Source organism: Orycteropus afer, unplaced genomic scaffold (genome assembly GCF_000298275.1).
Source record: "Orycteropus afer afer isolate SDZICR_OR568_19922 unplaced genomic scaffold, OryAfe1.0 scaffold00432, whole genome shotgun sequence".
NCBI lineage: Eukaryota > Metazoa > Chordata > Mammalia > Tubulidentata > Orycteropodidae > Orycteropus > Orycteropus afer.
Window position 1 is genome coordinate 1,237,306 of NW_006922019.1, and position 21,605 is coordinate 1,258,910.

General features: G+C 40.6%; 1 protein-coding gene across 1 annotated transcript in view; it reads left to right on the plus strand.

Annotated features, from left to right (window-relative positions):
* The window catches only part of TAMM41 (TAM41 mitochondrial translocator assembly and maintenance homolog), a 99,972-nt gene extending 79,052 nt beyond the window's left edge, over window positions 1-20,920 (plus strand). Inside the window, exon 8 of the mRNA XM_007954116.2 lies at window positions 20,847-20,920. Within this exon, the coding sequence (XP_007952307.1) occupies window positions 20,847-20,920 (74 nt within the window). The remainder of the gene's footprint in view (window positions 1-20,846) is intronic.
* The last annotated feature ends 685 nt before the right edge of the window (window positions 20,921-21,605 follow it).

Here is a 21,605-nt window from a genome sequence, read left to right on the forward strand (position 1 = left end):
TGATGATATGTCTTGGTGATTTTCTTTTGGGGTCTATCCTGTTTGGGGTTCATTGGACTTCCTGAATGGATATATTCTCATCTTTCATCATACCAGGAAAATTCTCTTCCAACAAAACTTTGACAATTTTCTTTGTGGTTTTATCTGTCTTTTCCTGTTCTGGAATTCTGATTACACATAGGTTATTTCTTTTGATGGGAGCTCTGGTAGCATAGTGCCTGAGGCACTTGACTGCTAACCAGAAGGCTGGCGGTTCAAACCCAGCAGTCACTCCTCGAAAGGAAGGCTGGGCAATCTACTTCCATAGTGATACTGCCTTGGATACCTAAGGAGGGGTCGCTATGAGTTGGGGCAACTCAATGGCATGTAACAACACCAACAACATTCCTTTTGATGGTATCCCATGTGAACCTTAGGCTTTCTTCATTTTGTTTTGATCTTTTTTCTGATTAATCCCTTTCCAAAGAAGTATGCAGGTATTTGCCTTCAATATCATTAATTTTGTCTTCCATTGATTCAGTTCTGCTCCTTTGCCCATTCAATGTCTTATCTATTTCTGAAAATTTAGTATTAATCTTCTGGATTTCTGTATGTAGGTTTTGTATCATTTCTAATTTTTCATTTATTTTGTCATTTTGTTCTTGTATTGTCTTTCGAAATTGTTCTATGGTGTTCTCTGTTTTTCCCTTGATCTATCTCTCAATTAGTTGAGGATACCTAAATAAAATTCTTTTGAATTCCTTATCAGAGAGTTCCAGTGCTTCTTCTTCCTAATGGATGTGTTTTGGGTCTGTATCCTTGTCCCTTGTTTCTCCTGCTTTATCTTGCTTCTTTGTGTGGACTGTGGTGCTCTGTTGTCTCCAAGGCATTGTGATGTTTTTGTGTTTGTATTTGGTGATTGTATGTTGGAGTGACTTGCCCACAACTTTCATTTTCTTTGTTTTGTTTGTATGTTATCTATGCAAGCAGGGTACTGTGCTCCTCTGTTCACTAGCTAACAGCACTTATACACTCACCACCTGTCTCTTTTCCTGTTGTCAGGCTCTCATATGTCCCTGCAACCCTGGCAAACAGAGCCTATTCCTGTTGTTGCTGTTGTTGTTATGTACCTTTGAGCTGGACCCGACATAGCTACCCCTCCTTGGGTTTCCAATGCAGTAGCACTACGGAAGTAGATTGCCCGACCTTCCTTCTGAGGAGTGCCTGATGGGTTTGAACCGCCAGCCTTCTGGTTAGTAGTCAAATGCCTTAGGCACTACGCTACCAGAGCTCCTGACCCTATTCCTAGGACCCTGGAATCCAAATGAAAATGCTATCACTTTAAAATCCAAAATGGTTGCCACTTTGTAAAGATTCAATATGGCTGCACCCTCAGTCACTTTAAATATCCAAAATGGCCACAGCTTAATAAACATTCAAAATGGCTGTGTCCTTGGTCACTTTAAATATCCAAAATAGCTGCCACGTGTAAACAATCAAAATGGCTGTGCCCTCTGGATGGTGGAAAGTCAACAGCTCAGGTTGTCTCCATCCTTGCTATTTCCCTTCCTAGTCATAGGCCACCAGCGCGGTCATCCCTGCATCCCTTGGTGACCAGGGCTGATCTTTCGGTCAATTCTCAGGTCTCAAAACCACTTGGAAATAAATATTCAGGCTGTTGGTCCCGTCAGAGTAGCTTACAGTCCATAGCTCTGACCGCCTCTGTACTCACTGTTTTCATTCAGGTTTTTCCACTAGTTGATGCCTAATACACTTCTGTATAGTTCCTTTCAAAGCTCAGGGTTCCAGGATTATATTCTGTATCTCTGTCTATTGGTTTTTCTTTTCTTTGGTGAAGAGGGTCTGTGTCACTTTTCTTCCTATTCCTCCATCTTACTGGAAGTCCTAAATGGTAGTTTTTTAGAAGTAGTTGTCTCCCTTCATGGTCTCTGTTCCTTCTAAGTTTTTTTCTAAAGTGTGTGTGTGGATTGGATTGTTTGTTTTGGTTGGTTTCTGCCTTTTCTTTTCTTTTTTTTTTTCGTGTGTTACCACTGCCCTCAAATGTACCTGGTATTCAGTATTACAGTATTAGAGTATTTTACTGGTATCTTATTACCCTTGTTCTTAGCCAAAAAACCAAACTCACTGCCACCGAGTCAATTCCGACTCATAGCAACCCCCTTTGGGTTTCTGAGGCAATAAATCTTTACAGAAGTAGATTGCCCAGTCTTCCTTCCAAATATTATAGAGACCCTCTCTTTTACCATCTCCAGATACTAACCTCCATTTATCTCTTAGAGCCTATACCTGCCTGCTCAGAGTGGGACAGATTTGTGGGTAATACTGCTTATGCAGACTTTCAACTCATCCTCTTCTGTCCGGACCCACTTTCTCCTCCACTTCCAAAGATCCAGGTTATGCTAATTCCTGAACCTTTGGGGAGCTCTCTATGGTAAATCAAGCCACCTCCTGGCTTTCTTCTCTTCTGGCTTAAAATTTAGTTTCCCTAAGTGTACTTACAAGGAGCCATGCTTGCACAGATGTTAAACTCTTGGCTGCTAACCAAAAGGTCAGCAGTTAGAATCCATTAGCTGCTACATGGGAGAAGGTGTAGTAGTAAAGATTTACAGCCTTGGAAACCCTTTGGGGCGGTTCTGCTCTGTCCTATAGGATCACTATGAGTCAGAATCATCTGAACGGTCCTTGTGTTTGGTTTAAGTGCACTAAGTCAGTTTCACTCTATTTAGAATCCAGCTTCCAAAATTTGTATGCTGTTTTATGTCCTTGTTGGCTTATAGCTTTTAAAAAATCCCTTTGCTGTCATTTTGTTAACTTTGGGGACTTAGTAAAATATACTGTATTCGTTCAATCTGTCATCTTTGCTCACTTTATTTTTCTTTTATCCTTTAGTCCTCAAACAAACATGAATGCATTCTCTCATTGCTAAATGTCAATAGTTGAGTTGTGGCTTACTTACCCTATGTTATTTTAGGATATGCATTGTTAAGCCACATTCTTTTATTTATATGGCTGTTTTAAAATATTCTTTATGGTTCTGTCTTCTTATTACCCTTGATCTTAGCCAAAAGGCTTGGAGACAATTCTGTCTCCTTTTTCACTGATTTTTTTTTTTTTTTTTTCTTCTTCTGCACCCTGTGAGCTATATGAATTAAAAATCATAAGATCTTGGAAGGAAAAATAAGAAGCACTCAAATTTAAATGTATAGCATCTTTTAGAAACCACAACACAGTTGAGTTTAAATAATTGAGCAAATCTTTCTGCATAAGGGCATCTCTTTGACAGCAGAGAATAGACTAACCCGGTCATCTTTCTAGCCCAAGAAACTATTTTCTGATACTTGTCAAATAATTTTTTCAAGTTCTTCAATTGTGTGATTGATTATATTTTGATTTGTTTTCTTCTTTGGGAATTTGTTAAGAGACATGGAATGGGACACTCTGATAAGCTTATTTTCATATGTTTTTTGCCTTTGCAGGTAGTCTTGGTGCAAGCCCAGGTTATTTTAGTTTAATTTTTTTTAAATTATTATTTGGGTGAAAGTTTACACAGCAAATTTCTATTTCATACAACAGCTCCTATACATTTTGTTTCATGACATTGATTGCAATCACCATAATGTAACAACTCTCTTCCCACTTCCTCCCTTTGGTTACATTTTCCCTCTTGTCTTTCTTTCTTATGCATTCCTACCCTCTGAGCTGTCTCCCTGTGCAAATACTGCCATTGTGATTTCCCATAGTTGATTGTTCTAAGGTGAATACCTACCTGGTGTAAATGTTCACCTTATATACCTGTCTATTGTTTGGCTTGAAGCCACAGGAGTGAGTTCAATTCCAGGCCTGAAGGGTTATTAGGGACCATAGTCTGGGGGGGTGGGGGGCTACCAATCTATCAGACCAGTAAACCTGGTCTGTGTGTGTGTGTGTGTGGTTTTGAGTTTTGTTCCACATTTTTCTCCCACTCTATCTAGGATCTCCTACACTGATCCCTTTCTAACTGGTTGACAGTGGTAGCTTGGTACCATCTGGTTCTTCTGGTCTCATGGTCATGTAGTGAGCCCAGGTTTTTAAACTTATAGTTTCTCCTACATATCTTCATCTGTGCCATGCCAGCTCATTTCTATCTGTCCAACTATAAAGGTTACACAAAACTATTGTGGGATATCTTTTAGACATCAGTGTCCTAAATGTTTGCACATCATATTGCAGTATCTGGTTATATCCTTTGATCCTGTAATTTCACTAATTATAAATTAAGTATTCCAAATGTATAGAAAAGTATATTTTTTCTTCTAAAATTTATCCTAAGAAAAACAATCAATGACACTGACAGTGATTTGTATGTAAAAGGTATTCTTCATCCCAGCATTATTCATGTTAATGAAAAATCAGTACAGACACCAGTTTTTACAATAGGAGTTTGGTTGTGTTGAACATGATGTTTCAGTTGAAGCTGTGTTGTGCCAGAAGGTTTAAATGAAATCTAAATCAGATGTAAAGTTTTCAGGTACAAGTGATAAAAATCATCCTTTTTTTTTTTTTTTGTCAAATACATCTTATTTTTGGAATCCTTATCCATATCCTGCTTTGCTTTTTGATGCAGCAAATCAGAGAAGCAGTTTTGCTTGTGGTTAAGTTCTGACTGTGCCACTCACTAGCTGCTGAAGCCTTGGGCAAGATACTTAATCTTTTGTAAACCTCATCTTTAAAATGAGATCAAAAACAGTTTCCTCATATGGTTGTTTCCAGGCATGAAATAATCCATATAAAGCACTTGGCACTTGGTAAAAGGTCAATAATTACCTACCAGGAGTCCCTTCTCCCAGCTCCTCCAAATGTGTGATACTGGGAGGGAAGGCAGTAGCCACAGAAGCATCCAGTTCTCTGCACAGGCGATACTGTCTCCAACTTGAAAAGTCTCCTGAGTGTTTTCCTCCCCCTTAAGTCCTAGGACATTAGATACTAGGGCATAGATGAAAACATCGTTTATGCCCCCTTTTTAGCTTCATTTCCCTCCTGCTCCCTTTTCCCCAGAGGTAACCACTATTCTGAAGTTTCTGACCTGTTCATGTTTTCCTACTTTTTGTACTAGATGTTCATGTCCCATAAACAACACAGAATAAAGGTTGTTTTTTTTTTTTTTAATGTGTACAAGAGGCACAGACAACAAAGATAAACCCTTTTACATATAATACTGTGTTGTCAGTGATAACAAACTATCTATGGGTAAATAGATGGGTAGACAGGCTGAATGATCAGGTATGTCTAGGCAAAAGGGAATATACTCATGACCATATATAAGATTGGCAGACAATATTTGTATGTGTATATTTGTATTAAGAATGTCCAGATATATAATAGAGCTAACAAGGGGCAAAGTTATGATAATTTCTTAGCCACAAATCACTCTGAGGGAGCAAGTAGTTGGACCTATGGGCTCAGAACCATGGTTGCAGGGGATCAAGCTCAATTGGCATAACCAAACCAAACTTACTGCCATCAAGTCAATTCCAACTCATAGTGATCCCCTTTGGGTTTCCAAGGCAGTAAATCCTTACAGAAGTAGATTGCCCAGTCTTCCTCCCATGGAGTGGCTAATAGGTTTGAACCACCAACCTTCTGGTTAGTAGTCAGATGCCTTAGTCACTGTGTAGCCAGAGCTCCTTAATTGGCATAACATACTACACAAAAACATTGTTCTATATCCTACTTTGGTAGTTAGCGACTGGGGTCTTAAAAGCTTTCAAGCAGCCACCTAGATGCAATAATGTGTTTCTCCTCATCCAGAGCAAAGAAGACTGAAGTAAACTAAAGACACATGGAAACAGTTAGTCCAAGGGACTAGTAGACCATGTGATTCTCAGCCTATATGACCATAACACCAGAAGATCTAGATGGTGCCCAGCTACTACTGTCAACCACTTGGAAAGGGATCAGTGCAGGAGATCCTGGATAGAGTGGGAGGACAATGTAAAACAAAATTCAAAACCATAAAAGAAAAAAAAAAAAGACCAGGTTTACTGGTTTGACAGAGCCTGGGGAGAGACCCCTGAGATTATGGCCCCTAGTTACCCTTCAGGCTGGAAGTGAACTCATTCCTGTGGCTTCCAGCCAAAAAGAGACAGGTATATAGGGTGAACATTTACATCAGGTAGATACACTCCTTAGAGTGAACAACCAGTCACCAGTCGTAGGAGAACAGAAGGACAGTGTTTACACAAAAACCCTTTAAAAAAAAAAAAAAGTGTAGATCTAGCCCATTCATTTTAACTGCTATGTAGTATTCTGTCATTAATATACCACATTGGTTCATCCAACCCTCTGTTGGTAGACAATAGAGTTTTTCCTGCTTTTTCAGTATTACAGCAATGCTGCAGTGAATGAATGCTCTTCTACATTTCTCCTTGTGTATTCACTGGGCAGTTTCTCTTGGGTAGATGCCTATAAGTGAAATAGAGTATTTGCATCCTCAGCTTTATAGAACATTGCCGAATTGCCCTATAAAGTAGTTACATCAGTTTATAGTCCCACCAATACTGTGTATTTCCCCATCCACCCCAGCACTTGGTATCCTCAGATAACTGACCACTAGTTCAGTCTCTTTATTTAACCATCTACTAAGAATCTCTCAGGAGCTCTGGTAGCACTTGACTGCTAACCAGAAGGCTGGCGGTTCAAACCCACCAGCCACTCCTCGGAAGGAAGGTTGGGCAATCCTATTGCCGTAGTGATACCACCTCGGAAACCCAAGGAAGGGTTGCTGTGAGTCGGGGCTGACTCAACGACACATAACAACAATAACAACAAGAATCTCTCATGTGTTAGCCACTCAGGATACAAAAGTGAACAGGACGCCATCCTGCCTTCCAGGAGCTCATAATCTAGAGGAGGAAAGAGATGTGTAAATAGAGCTTTGCAGTACATGGGGATAAATGGCTCAGAAATAACCCAAGAAGGGGAGTGCCTCCAGCCTGATTCTGATCCCTGGGTTTCAGGGTGCAAGGGAAGTAGTGTGATCACAATTCTTTCTATCCCACAGCCTAGCTTTTTGGATACTCATCCTGACAATTTAGCCCCACTGACAACACTGTTGCTTTCCTGAATCTTTGCAAAGATACAGTAAACATTCAGTAGCATGTGGGCTAAGTACTGTTCAGGCAAAGATTTTCCTGCCACTCGAGTGTGCTTAGCTCTGCATTTACAATTAAGATATTTATTTAATCTGTATTCTTACTGGCATTTTCCTGGCAAGATGAAGATGTGGGGCTTGTGTTGCTTGGGTGGTTCAGGCTATCAGTCTGTTTTGCATGATTGCAGCTCCCTTGCCATGATCCTCCTTGGGTGAGACACAAAAGATCACTTATTTTAATTTTTATTTTCCCATGCTATAATGAATTATCAGAATTATTGTTAATTTTTTTTAGTTGTGATAATGATGGTGTTACAGCTTTTTTTTGAAAGATTCCTTTTATTTTAGAGATACATATTGAAATATTTATGGTTGAAATGAGATGTCTGGGATTTGTTTTAAAATAACACATGGAGACAGAAAGTATGGAAGGGCTAGATAAAACAGATTGACTGTGAATTGATAAATTGTTGAAGAATACAGGGGATGTGTTATACTATTCCGTTTCTATTTCTGTGTCTATTTTCATATAAGCTTGAAATTGTCTCTTATAAAAGGACCTCCATCATCATCTCTTGACACTTCTAACCTGAAACAAACCTTTGGTCCTCTATTTTCTCTTCACACATCATTTCCACTAACCAGTAGAGGGCAGTGGGAACACCTCACAAAACTGCAGCCCTTATTTCTGTGTGGGGGTGTTTGTGGTGGCTGCCAAGGGCTGGAAGCCAGTTTCCCCCAGCGCTTACTGCTGGCTTCCTTTGTACTTTGAAAGATACACATCAGATCATGGACATCCAGAACCACTGATTATATGTAACCTTGCACTGAGATTATAGAACTTGGAGAAAGTGATAAGCATCCCTTATGGGATGGCTTTAACAAATAGAAGTTTATTCTCTTAGGGTTTTTGGAGGCTTGTTGTTGTTGTTGTTATGTGCTGTCAAGTCGTCTCCAACTCATAGCAACCCCTCCTTGGGTTGCTGAGGCACTATCACTATGGCAGTAGATTGCCCAACCTTTCTTCTGGGGAGTGGCTAGTGGGTTTGAACAGCCAACCTTCTGGTTAGCAGTCAAGTGCTTTAGGCACTACACCCCAGTCCCAATTCAGAGTGCTAGGCTCTCGGGACTGGGTGAAAGCCCCTTGGCCTTGGGCTTCAGCTCTGCCTCTTGCTCCCGGCCCACTGAAGCTGGAGGCTTTTTTCACTCAGGTAGCTGCTAGCTGCTGAGGCTGACAAACCCAAGGTCGACAAGTAAAAAGGCACAGTCCCGATATTACCAAACCACACGGCAGGCCATTGATTCAAGTCTATTAAGAGTCCCAAGATCAGCAGACAACATGGCAGGCTGCTGAACCGACAACTCAGTTACATTGCAGGACTCAAGTGTGCCATAAGTTAAAGACCTTCCTCAAAATTGTTTTTTATATAGTGGAAGGAGACCACATCCTGGTGGATTCCACCATGGAGTTGATTACCAGTCTCATCATGGAGAATACTATATCCAGCTGCTCAGTCACTCAAAACCAGGGCCAGCCAAGTTAACACATCATGTTACCTACCACTGGTACTCACCTTCTGCTCTGGTTTGTCTAATTTATGTTGGTTGTAGGCTGTGATGAAGGATAGTATGACGTGCACGAGTTTGTGAGCCCCCCAGACTGAATCCAAATTTCAACTTAACTAAAATGGTGTAGTGACTAAGGCATTTGACAGCTAACCAGAAGCCTGCTGGTTCAAACCCACCAGCCACTCCTCGGAAGGAAGATTGAGCAATCTACTTCCATAGTGATACCACCTCAGAAACCCAAGGAGAGGTCTCTATGAGTTAGCTCCAACTCGATGGCTGTGAGTTTGGAGTTTTTTGGAAGGAGCCCTGCTGGTGTAGCGGTTAAGACATTTGGCTGCTAAGCAGAAGGTCGATGATTTGAACCTACCAGATGCTCTGCAGAACAAAGATGTAAAGATTTACAGCCTTGGAAACCCAATGAGGGTCACTATGAGTCAGAATCATCTTGATGGCAGTCAGCTTGAGTTTTTGACTATTCTTGGGCAGGTTACCTAGTTCCTCTGAGCTTTAATTTCATGGCTTTGATTATACCTGCCTCACTAGTTTGTGAAAATTATATCTTAAAATGTATTTTAAATGTGAAAGCATCTAGCACTATGCCTGTTCTTTCCTCTTTTGGTTTCATTACATAGAAGTTACACAGTTTTTCTGACCTCTGTTTAAAACATACCTCTTTACACTGTCCTATTCAAATGTTATAACCATCATATTCAAATGCTAGTTAGTTCTCCAGCTGGAGTAAATGAGCAGTGATGGGGACCACATGGCTGGTTTGCCTGCTTCTCTTTCTTCTAGCCTCACAGGGAGCTTCAGAACCATTCCTCTCTCTCCCTATTCTTTGAAGTCCTTTTGTTGTAACAGTAGCTGTTGTTCTGCCTTACTTTTGCTAGGTCCTCTTCCTGAAATGTCCAAAGCTCTACCTCCATCCAGTCTTTCAGCCAGCTGATATATCATCTGCAGGGTGAAAAAACTCCAACAGGAAGATTCAGCAATCTACTTTCATAGAGATACCACCTCGGAAACCCAAGGAGGGGTCGCTATGAGTCGGATCCGACTCGACGGCAGTGAGTTTGGTTTTTTTGGTTTGGCCTTTGGCTTGGTAGCCATGATTATGCAGCCTCATCACTGATTATAAAAGGAGGTCAGTCTTGGCCTTAGCCAGGGAACACCTTTTATATTCAAATATAGTTACATGTAGGGAAATAGGTAACCAAAGGAGCTAACCTTAGAGCCAGAAGAAAGGGGTTTAAAGTTCTAATTATTCACTTCATTCTGTAACCTTGGTGATATGTTAATTAACCTCTCCCCTATGAAACAGTAGGGATATTAATACCCAGCTCCCAAGGTATTCTGAGTCTTAATTGAGAGTTGTCCAGTAAGTTATCTGATACTCACTCAGTAGGTGTTCCATAAACTTGGGTGAGTCTAGATCTAAATCTCACTCTATTCCTAGAAAATATGGAAGCCAGACATCTAAAACCAGTTTAGAGAATTGCCCTTTGTAGTCAGCTATGTTGGATAAAATGACAGTGTCTTCTCATGTGGTCTGACACTGCTCCCTGGATATTCCCTGACCCATCAGACATACCCATGTTCAAACGTGAGTGCAGAAATGCTAACAGAGCCAAGCACTATTTTCTTTTCCTTTAGCCTGGGAGGTGATTATTTAGAAAGTAGCGCTGACTTATCTTAGGCGATGCTATTAATAGAATAGCATAGGTTTCATCAGGGCTGGCTGGTCAGCAACTGAAGCCAGGCATCTCAGGAGCAGAGAAAGATCAACTTCCTAATACTTGTATTCCTCCTCTCATGATAGCAGTAGACAGCTTCATATCCCAACTGGTAACACAAGAGCAGCTCAGCAAACTCCTATTCCCAGCTTGCTGCCACTTATGTTTTGTCCTAGAGGAAGATTACCACAAAGTTATAAGTAGTGAAGAAAAGAGATTTTATTCAACATATGCAGCAAGAGAAAAGAAATAAAAACGTGGGAAGCAGACAGACATGTCATCTGAACAGCGTCTGCCCAACTCCAACAAACATTACAAAGTGAGCAGCATATATGAGATTACAATTTAGTGAGTTTCTCCTTTCCATAGATTTGCTACAAACTATTGAATCACTATAATTATTTTTCAAATGATCATTGGTACAAGTTTTTAGGAGACTGTCAGGAAGGTCTTAATTGGCCCAACAAACCTTTACTATTTACCAAATACCAAAGGAAGAAGAGAAGAATGGTAATTGCCTTTTATCTAAATGTCTTTTTTGTTCCTTGGTCCTTTGTGTAAGCACTTTTCTGAATACTTGTTAATCTACTCTTCCTGAGGGCAAGCTGCCTCTCCCTATACTTTTGTGGACTTGTCTAAGCATGGCCACATTGGTGGTTTAATAGAATGTTTGGGAAGTAACACAGAAAACTCAAAATGGTGTCTGAACTTATGTCAAGGCTCAAAATGAAGTTAGGATTCCAACTGTAGGCTTCAGCCTTTCACAAACGAAATGCTTTTAGATTTTAGGCTCTAATGTAGTTTCTTCAGGATAGACCTTGAATGGAGACAGGCAGGGAATCCGGGCTAACCTGGTAAAACAGGCCCCTGACCCAGTACCCTTGAAATTTAAGCCTCTAAGCAAACACCGCATAATATGGATGAACTTGGAGGACATTATGCTGAGTGAAATAAGTCAATCACAGAAGGACAAATATAGTATTAGTTCGTTGTTGTGGAGGGTCAAGGAAAGGTTTATATATGGAGGGAAACTTTCTTTCTTGGTTGCCAGGGGTGAGAGGGGAGGGGAGGGGAGGGAACACTGCAAAAAAAAAAAAAAAAATGCATCGACCCATGTTACTTCAGTTTTGTGTATTTCACCATACATAAATTATATTTCAATAAAATGCATTTAAAAAAATTAGCATAGCTTGCTTACGAAAATACCTTAGGAGGAGGGCATGGTTGTCAAAAAAAAGTATACTAAATGTTATTTGCATAAAAAAATATGGTATATATGGGTGCAGCCAGCCAGGTGAAAAGTTATGGCAGCCTGAACCAAGGTCATGCAGTACACACACACAGAAGAGATTCTAGTAATATTTAGACAGAGAATGAGTGGGTCTTGTTGATTGAAAGGCTATGGGAAGTGAAGAAGGAGGAGGAATCAGAGATAACTCCCTGGTTTCTGGCTTGGGAAGCAGTGGGATGGCAATCTCCTTCCCTAAGGTGAAGGAGGTTGGGGGAGGGAAATTAGTTGAGTTTTGAAATCTTGCTTTGTATTTCTCACCTGACTTTCTGGGTACTCAGAATTAACTGTTTACATCTGCAGCTTCAAAAGATACAACTTGATTAAGCAAGGCAGGTCTAGTCTTGTTCCTAAAAAGATTCTGGCATGCCTCAGTTGATCTTTACCATCCTTTCCAGAAACACAGTAGACTAGATCTTTCATCATCCTTTGTTCTGATTTCTTATAACTAAAACTCTTCTGTTTTCTGATACCTTGTTACTTAAATCAAAGAACATATGATAATAGTAAAGATTTTTCTGGAGCTGTGCTTATCACATAAGCCTGAAAGTTCTTAAGTTGTACTTCTGTCTCAGAAGCGAACTTCTTTGTAAATATATCTAACTATTGTTGGAAATTAATTGGAAGAACATGTTGGGGATTACTAATTTTCTCTCCTAAATATCTGACATAGAGAATGATGGGAAGATAGAGACCCCTCACAACTTACTCATAGCTCTGTCTCACATTCTTTCCTGGAGAATTTTGTCTGTCATTGGATCTGTCAGTCTGAGGTCACTCAGGGAATTCATGGTCTCACACATATGTGGACTTGGCTGTAGGCCATGTGAAAGAAGCTGTAAGAGACTGTAAATAGAAGAAAAACCTTAGGAGCCTTATGTTGAAGTCAGTTTCTGTGTGCTTTCAAAACAGAATCCAGACTTCATTGTGAGGATGGCACAGGACTGGGCAATGTTTTGTTCTGTTGTACATAGGGTCGCTGTGAGTTAAAACTGACTTGATGGCACCTAACAACAACTTTGGTGACACATTAACAAATTACTAATGACTAGCTATAGGTGAACAAAGGTCTTTCTGAAGAAGAGCAAAGACGGTTATGGTAAGACTCTTTTAGCAGCCTGTCTTCCCTCAAAGACACATTTTAAATGGGTCTAAGGTGTGCAGATTTTCTAAATCTCTAACCTTTTTGATAGAAAGGAAACATAAACCAAGAGTAAGCTTAATGCAGGCCAAGAAGTATTCTGTGGCCTGTCAGCTCTGGAGGGCAGAAACCATCCTGTTGTTCATACCATTATCCCCAACAACTAGCTCAGTGCTTCATATATATATATATATGTAGGTGCTCAATAAATTGTTCAGTGTGTGTCTGAAAAAGTGTAAGATCCTAAATCTTTTGGGAATAGGATTTCCATTGAAATAAACCAAACCAAACCAAACCCATTGCCACTGAGTCACTTCCAACTCATAGCAACCCCCATTGGGTTTCCAAGGCAGTAAATCTTTATGAAAGTAGATTGCCCCATTTTCCTTCTATGAAGCAGCTGGTGGGTTTGACCCGCCAACCTTCCAGTTAGCAGTCAAATGCCTTAGGCATTGCACCATCAGAGCTCCTTCCCATTGAAATACACTGTCTTAAATAAAAATTTTAATTGAAGTATAACAAATACAGGCAGTCCTTGGATTATGAATAAGATCCACTCCTAGCTGTGTCTTTTTAAGAATTTGTAGGTAAGTCAGAATAGGTGCATACAGTTATTACTGTAAAAAGGGTCTGGGGGTAGCATCAGCTGACCTCCTCTAACTTCACAAGGGGGAAAATGAATCACTGTCAGCAACATCAGTCCAAGGCTGATTCCTATGAGACTAAGGTTTTACATGCCAACACTCTCCAACTTTTTTACCAGTTCTGAAACCACTGTCCGTCCCACAGCACTCTCTACTTCTCTTCTGGGTTTGATAATTCATTGCAGTGGCCATACAGAACTTAAGAATGGTACTCATGTTTATGAAATTTGTTAGGGAAGTGACAGGATCAAAAATGACTCAGGATACAGTGCCTCAGACACACTTCTCTCTGGACTCAGCCTGCTGTTGAAGATGGACCAATTCTTCTTAGTACAGTGCTCTGTGTATTCCTTCCATCTTCTTTTGATGCTTCCTGCATCACTCAATATTTTGCCCATAAAATCCTTTGGTATTGCATTTTGAGGCTTGGATTTTTTCTTCAGTTCTTTCAGCTTGAGAAATGTTGAATGTGTTCTTCCCTTTTGGTTTTCTAATTCCAGGTATTTGCACATTTCATTATACTTTACTTTGTCTTCTCAAGTTGCCCTTTGAAATCTTCTGTTGAGCTCTTTTATTTTATCATTTCTTCCATTTGCTTTAGCTACTCTCTCTTCAAGAGCAAGTTTCAGAGTCTCTTCTGCCATCCGTTTTGGTCTTTTCTTCCTTTCCTGTCTTTTTAATGACCTTTTTCTTTCTTTATGGATGATGTTCTTTACGTCATCCCACAGCTTGTGTAGTCTTCAGTCACTGGTGTTCAGTGCATCAAATCTGTTCTTCAGATGGTCTCTAAATTCAGGTGGAATGTAATCAAGGTCATATTTTGGCTATCATGGGCTTGTTTTCATTTTCTTAAGCTCCATTTTCAACTTGTATATGAGCAAGTGATGGTCTGTTCCACAGTCAGCTCCCAGCCTTGTTTTGACTGAAGACACTGAGCTTCTCCGTTGCCTCTTTCCACAGATGTAGTCAATCTGATTTCTGTTTATTCTATCTGGTGATGTCCACATGTATAGCCACTGTTTATGTTGTTGAAAAAAGGTATTTGCAATGAATAAGTTGTTGGTCTTGCAAAATTCTATTACGCGATCTTCCGAGTCATTTCTATCGCCAAGGCAATATTTTTCAACTACCGATGATTCTTCTTTGTTTCCAACTTTCTCATTCCAATCCCTAGGAATAATCAATACATCTAAATTACATATTTGGTTGATTTCAGACCGCAGAAGTTGGTAAAAAAAAAAAAATCTTCAATTTCTTCATCTTTGGCTTTAATGGTTGGTGCGTCAATTTGAATAGTAGTAGTATTAACTGGTCTTTCTTGTAGGAATATGGATATTATCTTGTCACTGAGAGCATTGTATTTTAGTATAGATCTTGAAACATTCTTTTTGACAATGAGTGTGATGCCATTCCTCTTCAATTTGTCATTCTCAGCATAGTAGACCATGTGATTGTCTGATTCAGAGTGGCCAGTACCAGTCCATTTCAGCTCACTAATGTCTAGGATATGATCTTTATGTGTTCCCTTTCATTTTCGACAACTTCCAATTTTCCTAGATTCATACTTTGTACATTCCATGTTGCAGTTTCTAATGAATGTTTGCAGTTGTTTCTTCCCATTTTGAGTCATGCCCCATCAGCAGGTGAAGGTCCCAAAAGCTCTCCCTTGGGGAGGCAGCTCTTCCCCAGTTTGAGTGCCTTCCAACCTGAGGAGCTCATCTTCCAGCATTATTATCAGACATACATACATACATACATACATAGGAAGGAGGGAGGGAGGGAGGCAAGGAAGAAAGGAAGGAAGGAAATTTTGCAGTAATATATCAGACAGTGTTTGACTGCCATTCGTAAGGTTTTCAGTGGCCAGTTTTTTTAGAAGTGGATGACCTTATCCTTCTTCCCAGTTTCTCTTAGTCTAGAAGCTCTGCTGAAATCTGTCCGCCATCGGTGACCTTGCTGGTATTTTAAATGGTGAGGCATAAACCTCTTGCCTCACAGCAACACACAAGCCACCACGGTACGACAAACTGACAGACATGTGTGGGACATTCTTATAGCACATACAAAATGCATGCAGAAATAACGACTGCCAAACTTGTATATGGCCATGGGTATATTCTCTCTTGCCTACCTATATCTGATCATTTAGCCTGTCTACCTGTGTATTCACTCATAGATTAATGTTGGTTATCACTGATAAAGGAGTATTTTGTATGTATATGTATTTACCTTTGTTGTCTGTACTTCTTGTGTACCTCTGTGTGTCTTCCTTTTCCTTGGTGTTATTGTGCTGGTCACTTGCTTTTGGTGTATTTCCTTTCCTTTCACCCAAATCAATACTTATCTCTTACCTGTCTAGCAATTTTCCCTCCTCTCCCCTCCCATCCCTGGTAACCAACAGATATAGTTTCCTTCCATGTAAATCTTTCCTTGACTTTTTACAATAGTGCACTCATACAATATTTGCCCTTCTGTGATTGACTTATTTCACTCAGCATAATGTCCTCTAAGTTTATTCATGTTGTGAGATGTTTCACGGTTCTTCATTATTCTTCAGTGTTGCGTAGTATTGTATTGTGTGTATATATCATAGTTTGGTTAACCCTTCATCTGTTGATAAGCACTTTGGTTGTTTCCATCGCTTAGCTATTGTGCATAGTGCCGTGATGAACATGGGTGTGCATATATCTACTCATATCCCAGCTCTCGCTTCTTTAATATAAAAACCAAAAACCAAACTCACTGCCATCAAGTCAGATCTGACTCATAGCGACCCCGGTTTAGGTTTCCAAGGCAGTATCACTACGGAAGTAGATTGCCCATTCTTCCTTCCAAGGAGTGGCTGGTGGGTTTGAACTGCCAGCCTTCTGGTTAGCAGTCAAGTGCCTTAGACCCTATGCCATCCGAGCTCCCTTCTTTAGTATATATACCTAGTAAGGGGATTGCTGGATCAAATGGTATTTCTGTTTCTAACTTTTTAAGGAAGTACACCATACAGTTTTCCACATATCATTTTACAGTCTCACCAGCAGTGTATAAAAATTCCAGTCTTTCCACACCCTCGCCAGCATTTGTTCTTTTTTGCTGTTATTGCTGGGACAAGATGGTATCTCATTGTTGCTTTGATTTGCATCTCTCTAATAACTAATGACCTCGAACATTTCTTTATGTGTTTGCTGGTCACCTGAATATCTTCTTTGGTGAAGTGTCCATGTTTTCTGCCCATAATTGAGTTGTTTGCCTTTTTGATGTTGAGGTGTTGGAGTTTTCTATAAATTTCAGAGATATGTCCCTTGTCGGATATGTCTTTGCCGAATATTTTTTCCCAATCTGTAGGTTCTCTTTTTACTCTTTTGGAGAAGTCTTTTGGTGTACATAAGAATTTAATTTTCAGAAGGTCCCAGTCATCAAGTTTATCTTCTGCTGTTTTGCATTTTTAGTTATGTTTTATAGTCTATTTATGCCATATATTAGGGCCTTTCAGTTTGCCCCTAATTTTTCTTTGATGAACTTTATGCTTTTAGGTTTTACATTTAAGTCTTTTATATATCTTAAGTTAGTTTTTGTGTATGGTGTGAGGTATGGATCTTGTTTCATTTTTCTGCAAATGGATACCCAGTTTTGCCAGCACCATTTGTTAAAAGAGATTTGTCTTTTCCCCATTTAATGGATATCAGCCCGTTGTCAAAGGTTAGCTGTCCATAGGTGGACGGATCTATTTTTGTGTTCTCAATTCTGTTCCACTGGTCTATGTGTCTGTTGTACCAATACTAGGCTGTTTTGACAACTGTGGCTGTATAGTAGGTTTTGAGATAGGGGAGTGTGAAACCTTTTACTTTGTTTTTCTTTAGTAGTGCTTTGCTTTTCCAAGGTTTCTTTCTGTTCTGGTTACCTAGTTGCTGCTCTGACAAGAATACACCACAAATGCGATGGCCTTAACAAACAGGAGTTTATTCTCTTACAGCTTGGAGGCTTTAAGTCCAAGTTCAAAGTGCCAGGCTCTAGGAGCTAGGTGAAAACCCCTCAGCCTTGGACTTCAGCTCTGCCTTTTGCTTCTGGCCCACTGAAGCTAGAGGCATCTTTTCACTCAGGCAGCCACTGGCTGCTAAGGCTAACAAGCCCAAGGTTGACAAATAAAATGGCACAGTCCTGATGTTACCAAACTACACGGCAGGCCATTAATTCAAGTCCGTTGAAAGTCCCAAGGTCGGCAGAACATGGTAGGCTGATGAACAATGACACAGCTATGTGCAGGGTTCAGGCATGCCATAAGCCAGAGACCCGTTCCCAAAGCTGCTACTCATATACGGGAAGCAGACCACATACCCAAAGCAGCTGCTCAGCTGCTTATGGTAGATCCCACCTTGGAGCTGATTGCCAGTCTCATCATGGGGAATAACTACCACCAGCTGGCCAGCCACTCACCAGGCCCAGCCATGTTAACACACAAACATAACCACTACTCTTTCCTAGCCATATAAAATTAGTATTTTGTTTTTCCATGTCCTTAAAGAAAGCTGATAGAATCTGGATCTGGATTGCATTGAATCTATAGATTGCTTTGGCAATCTTACTGTCCTTGAGCATTGTATATTCTTCCATTCATGTAGATCTCACATAGTTTCTTGTTGTAATGTTTTGTAGCTTTTTGGGGTTTCTTTTCTTTTCTTTTCTTTTTTTTGTTATAGTTCTTTTGTGTCCTTTCAGGAGCTCTGGTGACACAGGGCCTAAGGCATTTGACTGCTAACCAGAATGTTGGCAGTTCAAACCCACCAGCCACTCTATGGAAGGAATACTGGGCAGTCTACTTCCATAAAGATTTACCACCTCAGAAACCCAGTGGGGGTTACTGTGAGTCAGAAGGACTTGATGGCAGTGAATTTGGTTTTTGTTTGTGTGTGTGTGTGTGTGTGTGTGTGTCTAGTTAGATTTATTCCTAAGTATTTTATGTTTTTGGCAGCTATAATAAATAGTATTGTTTCCCTTATTTCCTTTTCAGAGACTTCTTTGTTGATGTAGATGAATCCAACCAATTTTTGTGTGTTGATTGTGTATCTATCACTATGCTGAATCTTTCAATTAGTTCTAGTAGTTTTCTTGCTGAGTCTCTGGGATTTTCTATGTATAGAGTCATATCATCTGCAGATAGTTTTACTTCTTCCTTACCAGTTTGGTTGTCAACCTAGTCATTTTGCAGATGAAGTCATTGAGGCTCAGAAGGGGGAGTCATACTATAAGTTTGTGACCCAACTGGGACTACAATCGAGGTCTCTGGCCTCCTTTCCCAGTGCTCTTCCCGACACGATTCCAGCTGCTATACAAGGAAAAGACTGTTTTTAGTTTCAGTCTCACTAGCAGCAAAAAATGGCTGCATGGTGATGCTCATATACTTTATATATTCACTTTAAATGCTTAAGCACCAAGGAGTGTGTGGCTGAGTTTTTGTAGTTGAGCTAGGAATTGTGATTAGTGCGTCTTCTAGCTATGACTCAATGCCCTGGGGTTACTGTATTGAACCTCCCTGTCTGCAGCTACCTGTGTGCTGTTCGGTCTCTTGATTGGTTCTGGCTGGAATTTTGAAAAGCACCTTACATAATAAGTTTCCAGTCTCAATGCTCAAGTGGGTGAGGCTTACCCGGGTGGTTGCTCCAGGGAGAAAATTAAAAGGAGTGGAAGTAGGGAAAGGAATGCTGGGTTTCCAAACTAGGCTGTGTTAGTTTGTAAGGAGTCAGCCAGTAGACAAGCCAGGCCAGAGTACCTAGAAGTATTCATTAAAGATTTTACTGGTACCCTGCCTTTTTACCTGCCACTGCCTCTGAAGTAGCCTCTTCAAAGGTGCTTAGTAGACTCACTAGCTTAGAGGTAACAGGGACAAATATTTTCAAGACATCACTCAAACTCCAGTGCTAGGAGTCTCCAGAACAAATCCTGTTACCTCGTCAGCAGTGCTTTATGGCCAGGAGTGTGCATTTTAGAATCTGTTTATATCTCATGGTGAAAAACACTTTTTGCATATTTGAACCACACCCTAAAACACCAACTAAGTGATCTCATCCTCAACACAAAGAAAGTCCATAATGGCAGCTGTGGATATGATCCTATTAGATGTGACAAGGAATATTCTATTCATTTTGTCCCAATTTCCTTCTTTCCCATCAGTCCCCAGGGCCTCTTTTCTGTTTCATCATGCACTGTAATGATGTCAGCATAGGGTACTAGAAGGTCAGGTATCTGAGGAGGCACATTTGCTCAGTCATTTCAGAGACATTTACTGAGTACCTACCATGTGCTGTACTGCTGTTGGGCTCCAGAGAAGAGGAATTGTGATTAGTATGTCCCCAAGGGGCTTATAGTCTATGGGGAGGGACAGGTGGTTGAACTGACAGATATTGTACTGTCTGGGAAGTGCTATAATCAAGGTAAGGCTAGGTGCCTGAGGAGTGGCATTAGAATCAGCCTGGGCATCAGAGAAGACATTTTCTAGAGGAGAAACCTTGAAAGGGGTTCAGAATCAACAGGGTGGAAAATGATGGGTACAATATCCCTTCTAGGCAGCTAACAGCATACACAGTGATGCAAAAGCATTGAACTGGGGGCACTGCAATGGCAGATGTTGCAATATAGAAAGGGAGCTGAGGACCTAGTCACATACATAATTTTGTCTTGGTCCTGCCTTTCTCTTCTTTAAAATTCAGATGCTACCAATATGCTCATAGCTCAAAAGATTTGCTTATCCCAGTGTCCCAGGGAGCTGTGGTAGCATAGTGCCTAAGGCACTTGACTGCTAACCAGGAGGCTGGCGGTTCCAACCCACCAGCCACTCCTCGGAAGGAAGGGTGGGCAATCTACTTCCGTAGTGATACTGCCTTGGAAACCCAAGGAGGGGTCACTATGAGTCGGATCTGACTCGACGGCACGTAACAACAAACAACAACAACAGTATCCCAGGTACCTTTGGTGTCTGTATCACAGTTTCAGGAGATGCCTGAATCAGAATCTCTCCCCGACATTGCTCCATGGTGGCCTTTGGAGCTCTGGTGGCGTAGTGCCTAAGGCATTTGAGTGCTAACCAGAAGGCTGGTGGTTCAAACCCACCAGCCACTCCTCAGAAGGAAGATTGGGTAATCTACTTCCATAGTGATACCACCTCCAAAACCTAAGGAGGGGTTGCTTTGAGTCAGATCTGACTTGACAGTGAATTTGGTTTGGTTTGGTGGCCTCTGAGACCCCATCAGTCAGTCATTGCCACTCCTTTCCAAAGTCTGGTGAGAATGTGACTCACGCTGTCACCAACGATGCATGCTCAGTAAGCTTCCATTGTCTCACCCGCTCTTCTCTTTCTTAGGCATGAAGAAATCAATGATGTATAGTTCATTAAAACTACACAAAATGTGGAGAGGATGGCTGAGGAAAACCTAATTTTGCTTGCTTTTGTATATGTTATATAGAGATGAATAAAGTATTTCACCCTTTTTGACAGAACAGTGTTTGTTACTTTGACTCATTGCTTGATTTTGAAGATACCCTGCTTTGTATTTTATTTTTGAAAGGTATGTATTAGAATAAATATCAATTTGGATGAAGAGAAGGTCAGTGTATCAAATGTGAGTGATAACATGGTGGCATTGAGGAAGAGGAGGACATAGAGAGGTGCATGGGAGGTACAGACAACAAAGATGAACCTTTTTGCACATACAGTACTGCATTGTCAATGAAGGCAAACATTGATATATGGGTGGATAGAAGGGTAGACAAGCTAAATGATTAGATATGTCTATGCAGTGGAGAGTGTGCCCAAAATCATGTATAGGGTTGGCAGACAATGTTTCTACAAGTGTATTTGTATGTTCCGTAAGAATTTCAAGGTGTATAATAGAGCTGACAAGGGTCAAGGCTATAGTCACTTCTTGGCTACAGCCAGCTACCCAGAAGGAGTGAATAATTGGACCTATGGGCTCGGGACCATAGTCTCAGTGGACATCAAGCTCAGTTGGCATAACATACTACACAAAAATACTGTTCCACCTCTTACTTTGGCGAGTAGCAACTGGGATCTTAAAAGCTTGCAAGTGACCATCTAGATGCAATGATAGGTCTCTCCTCA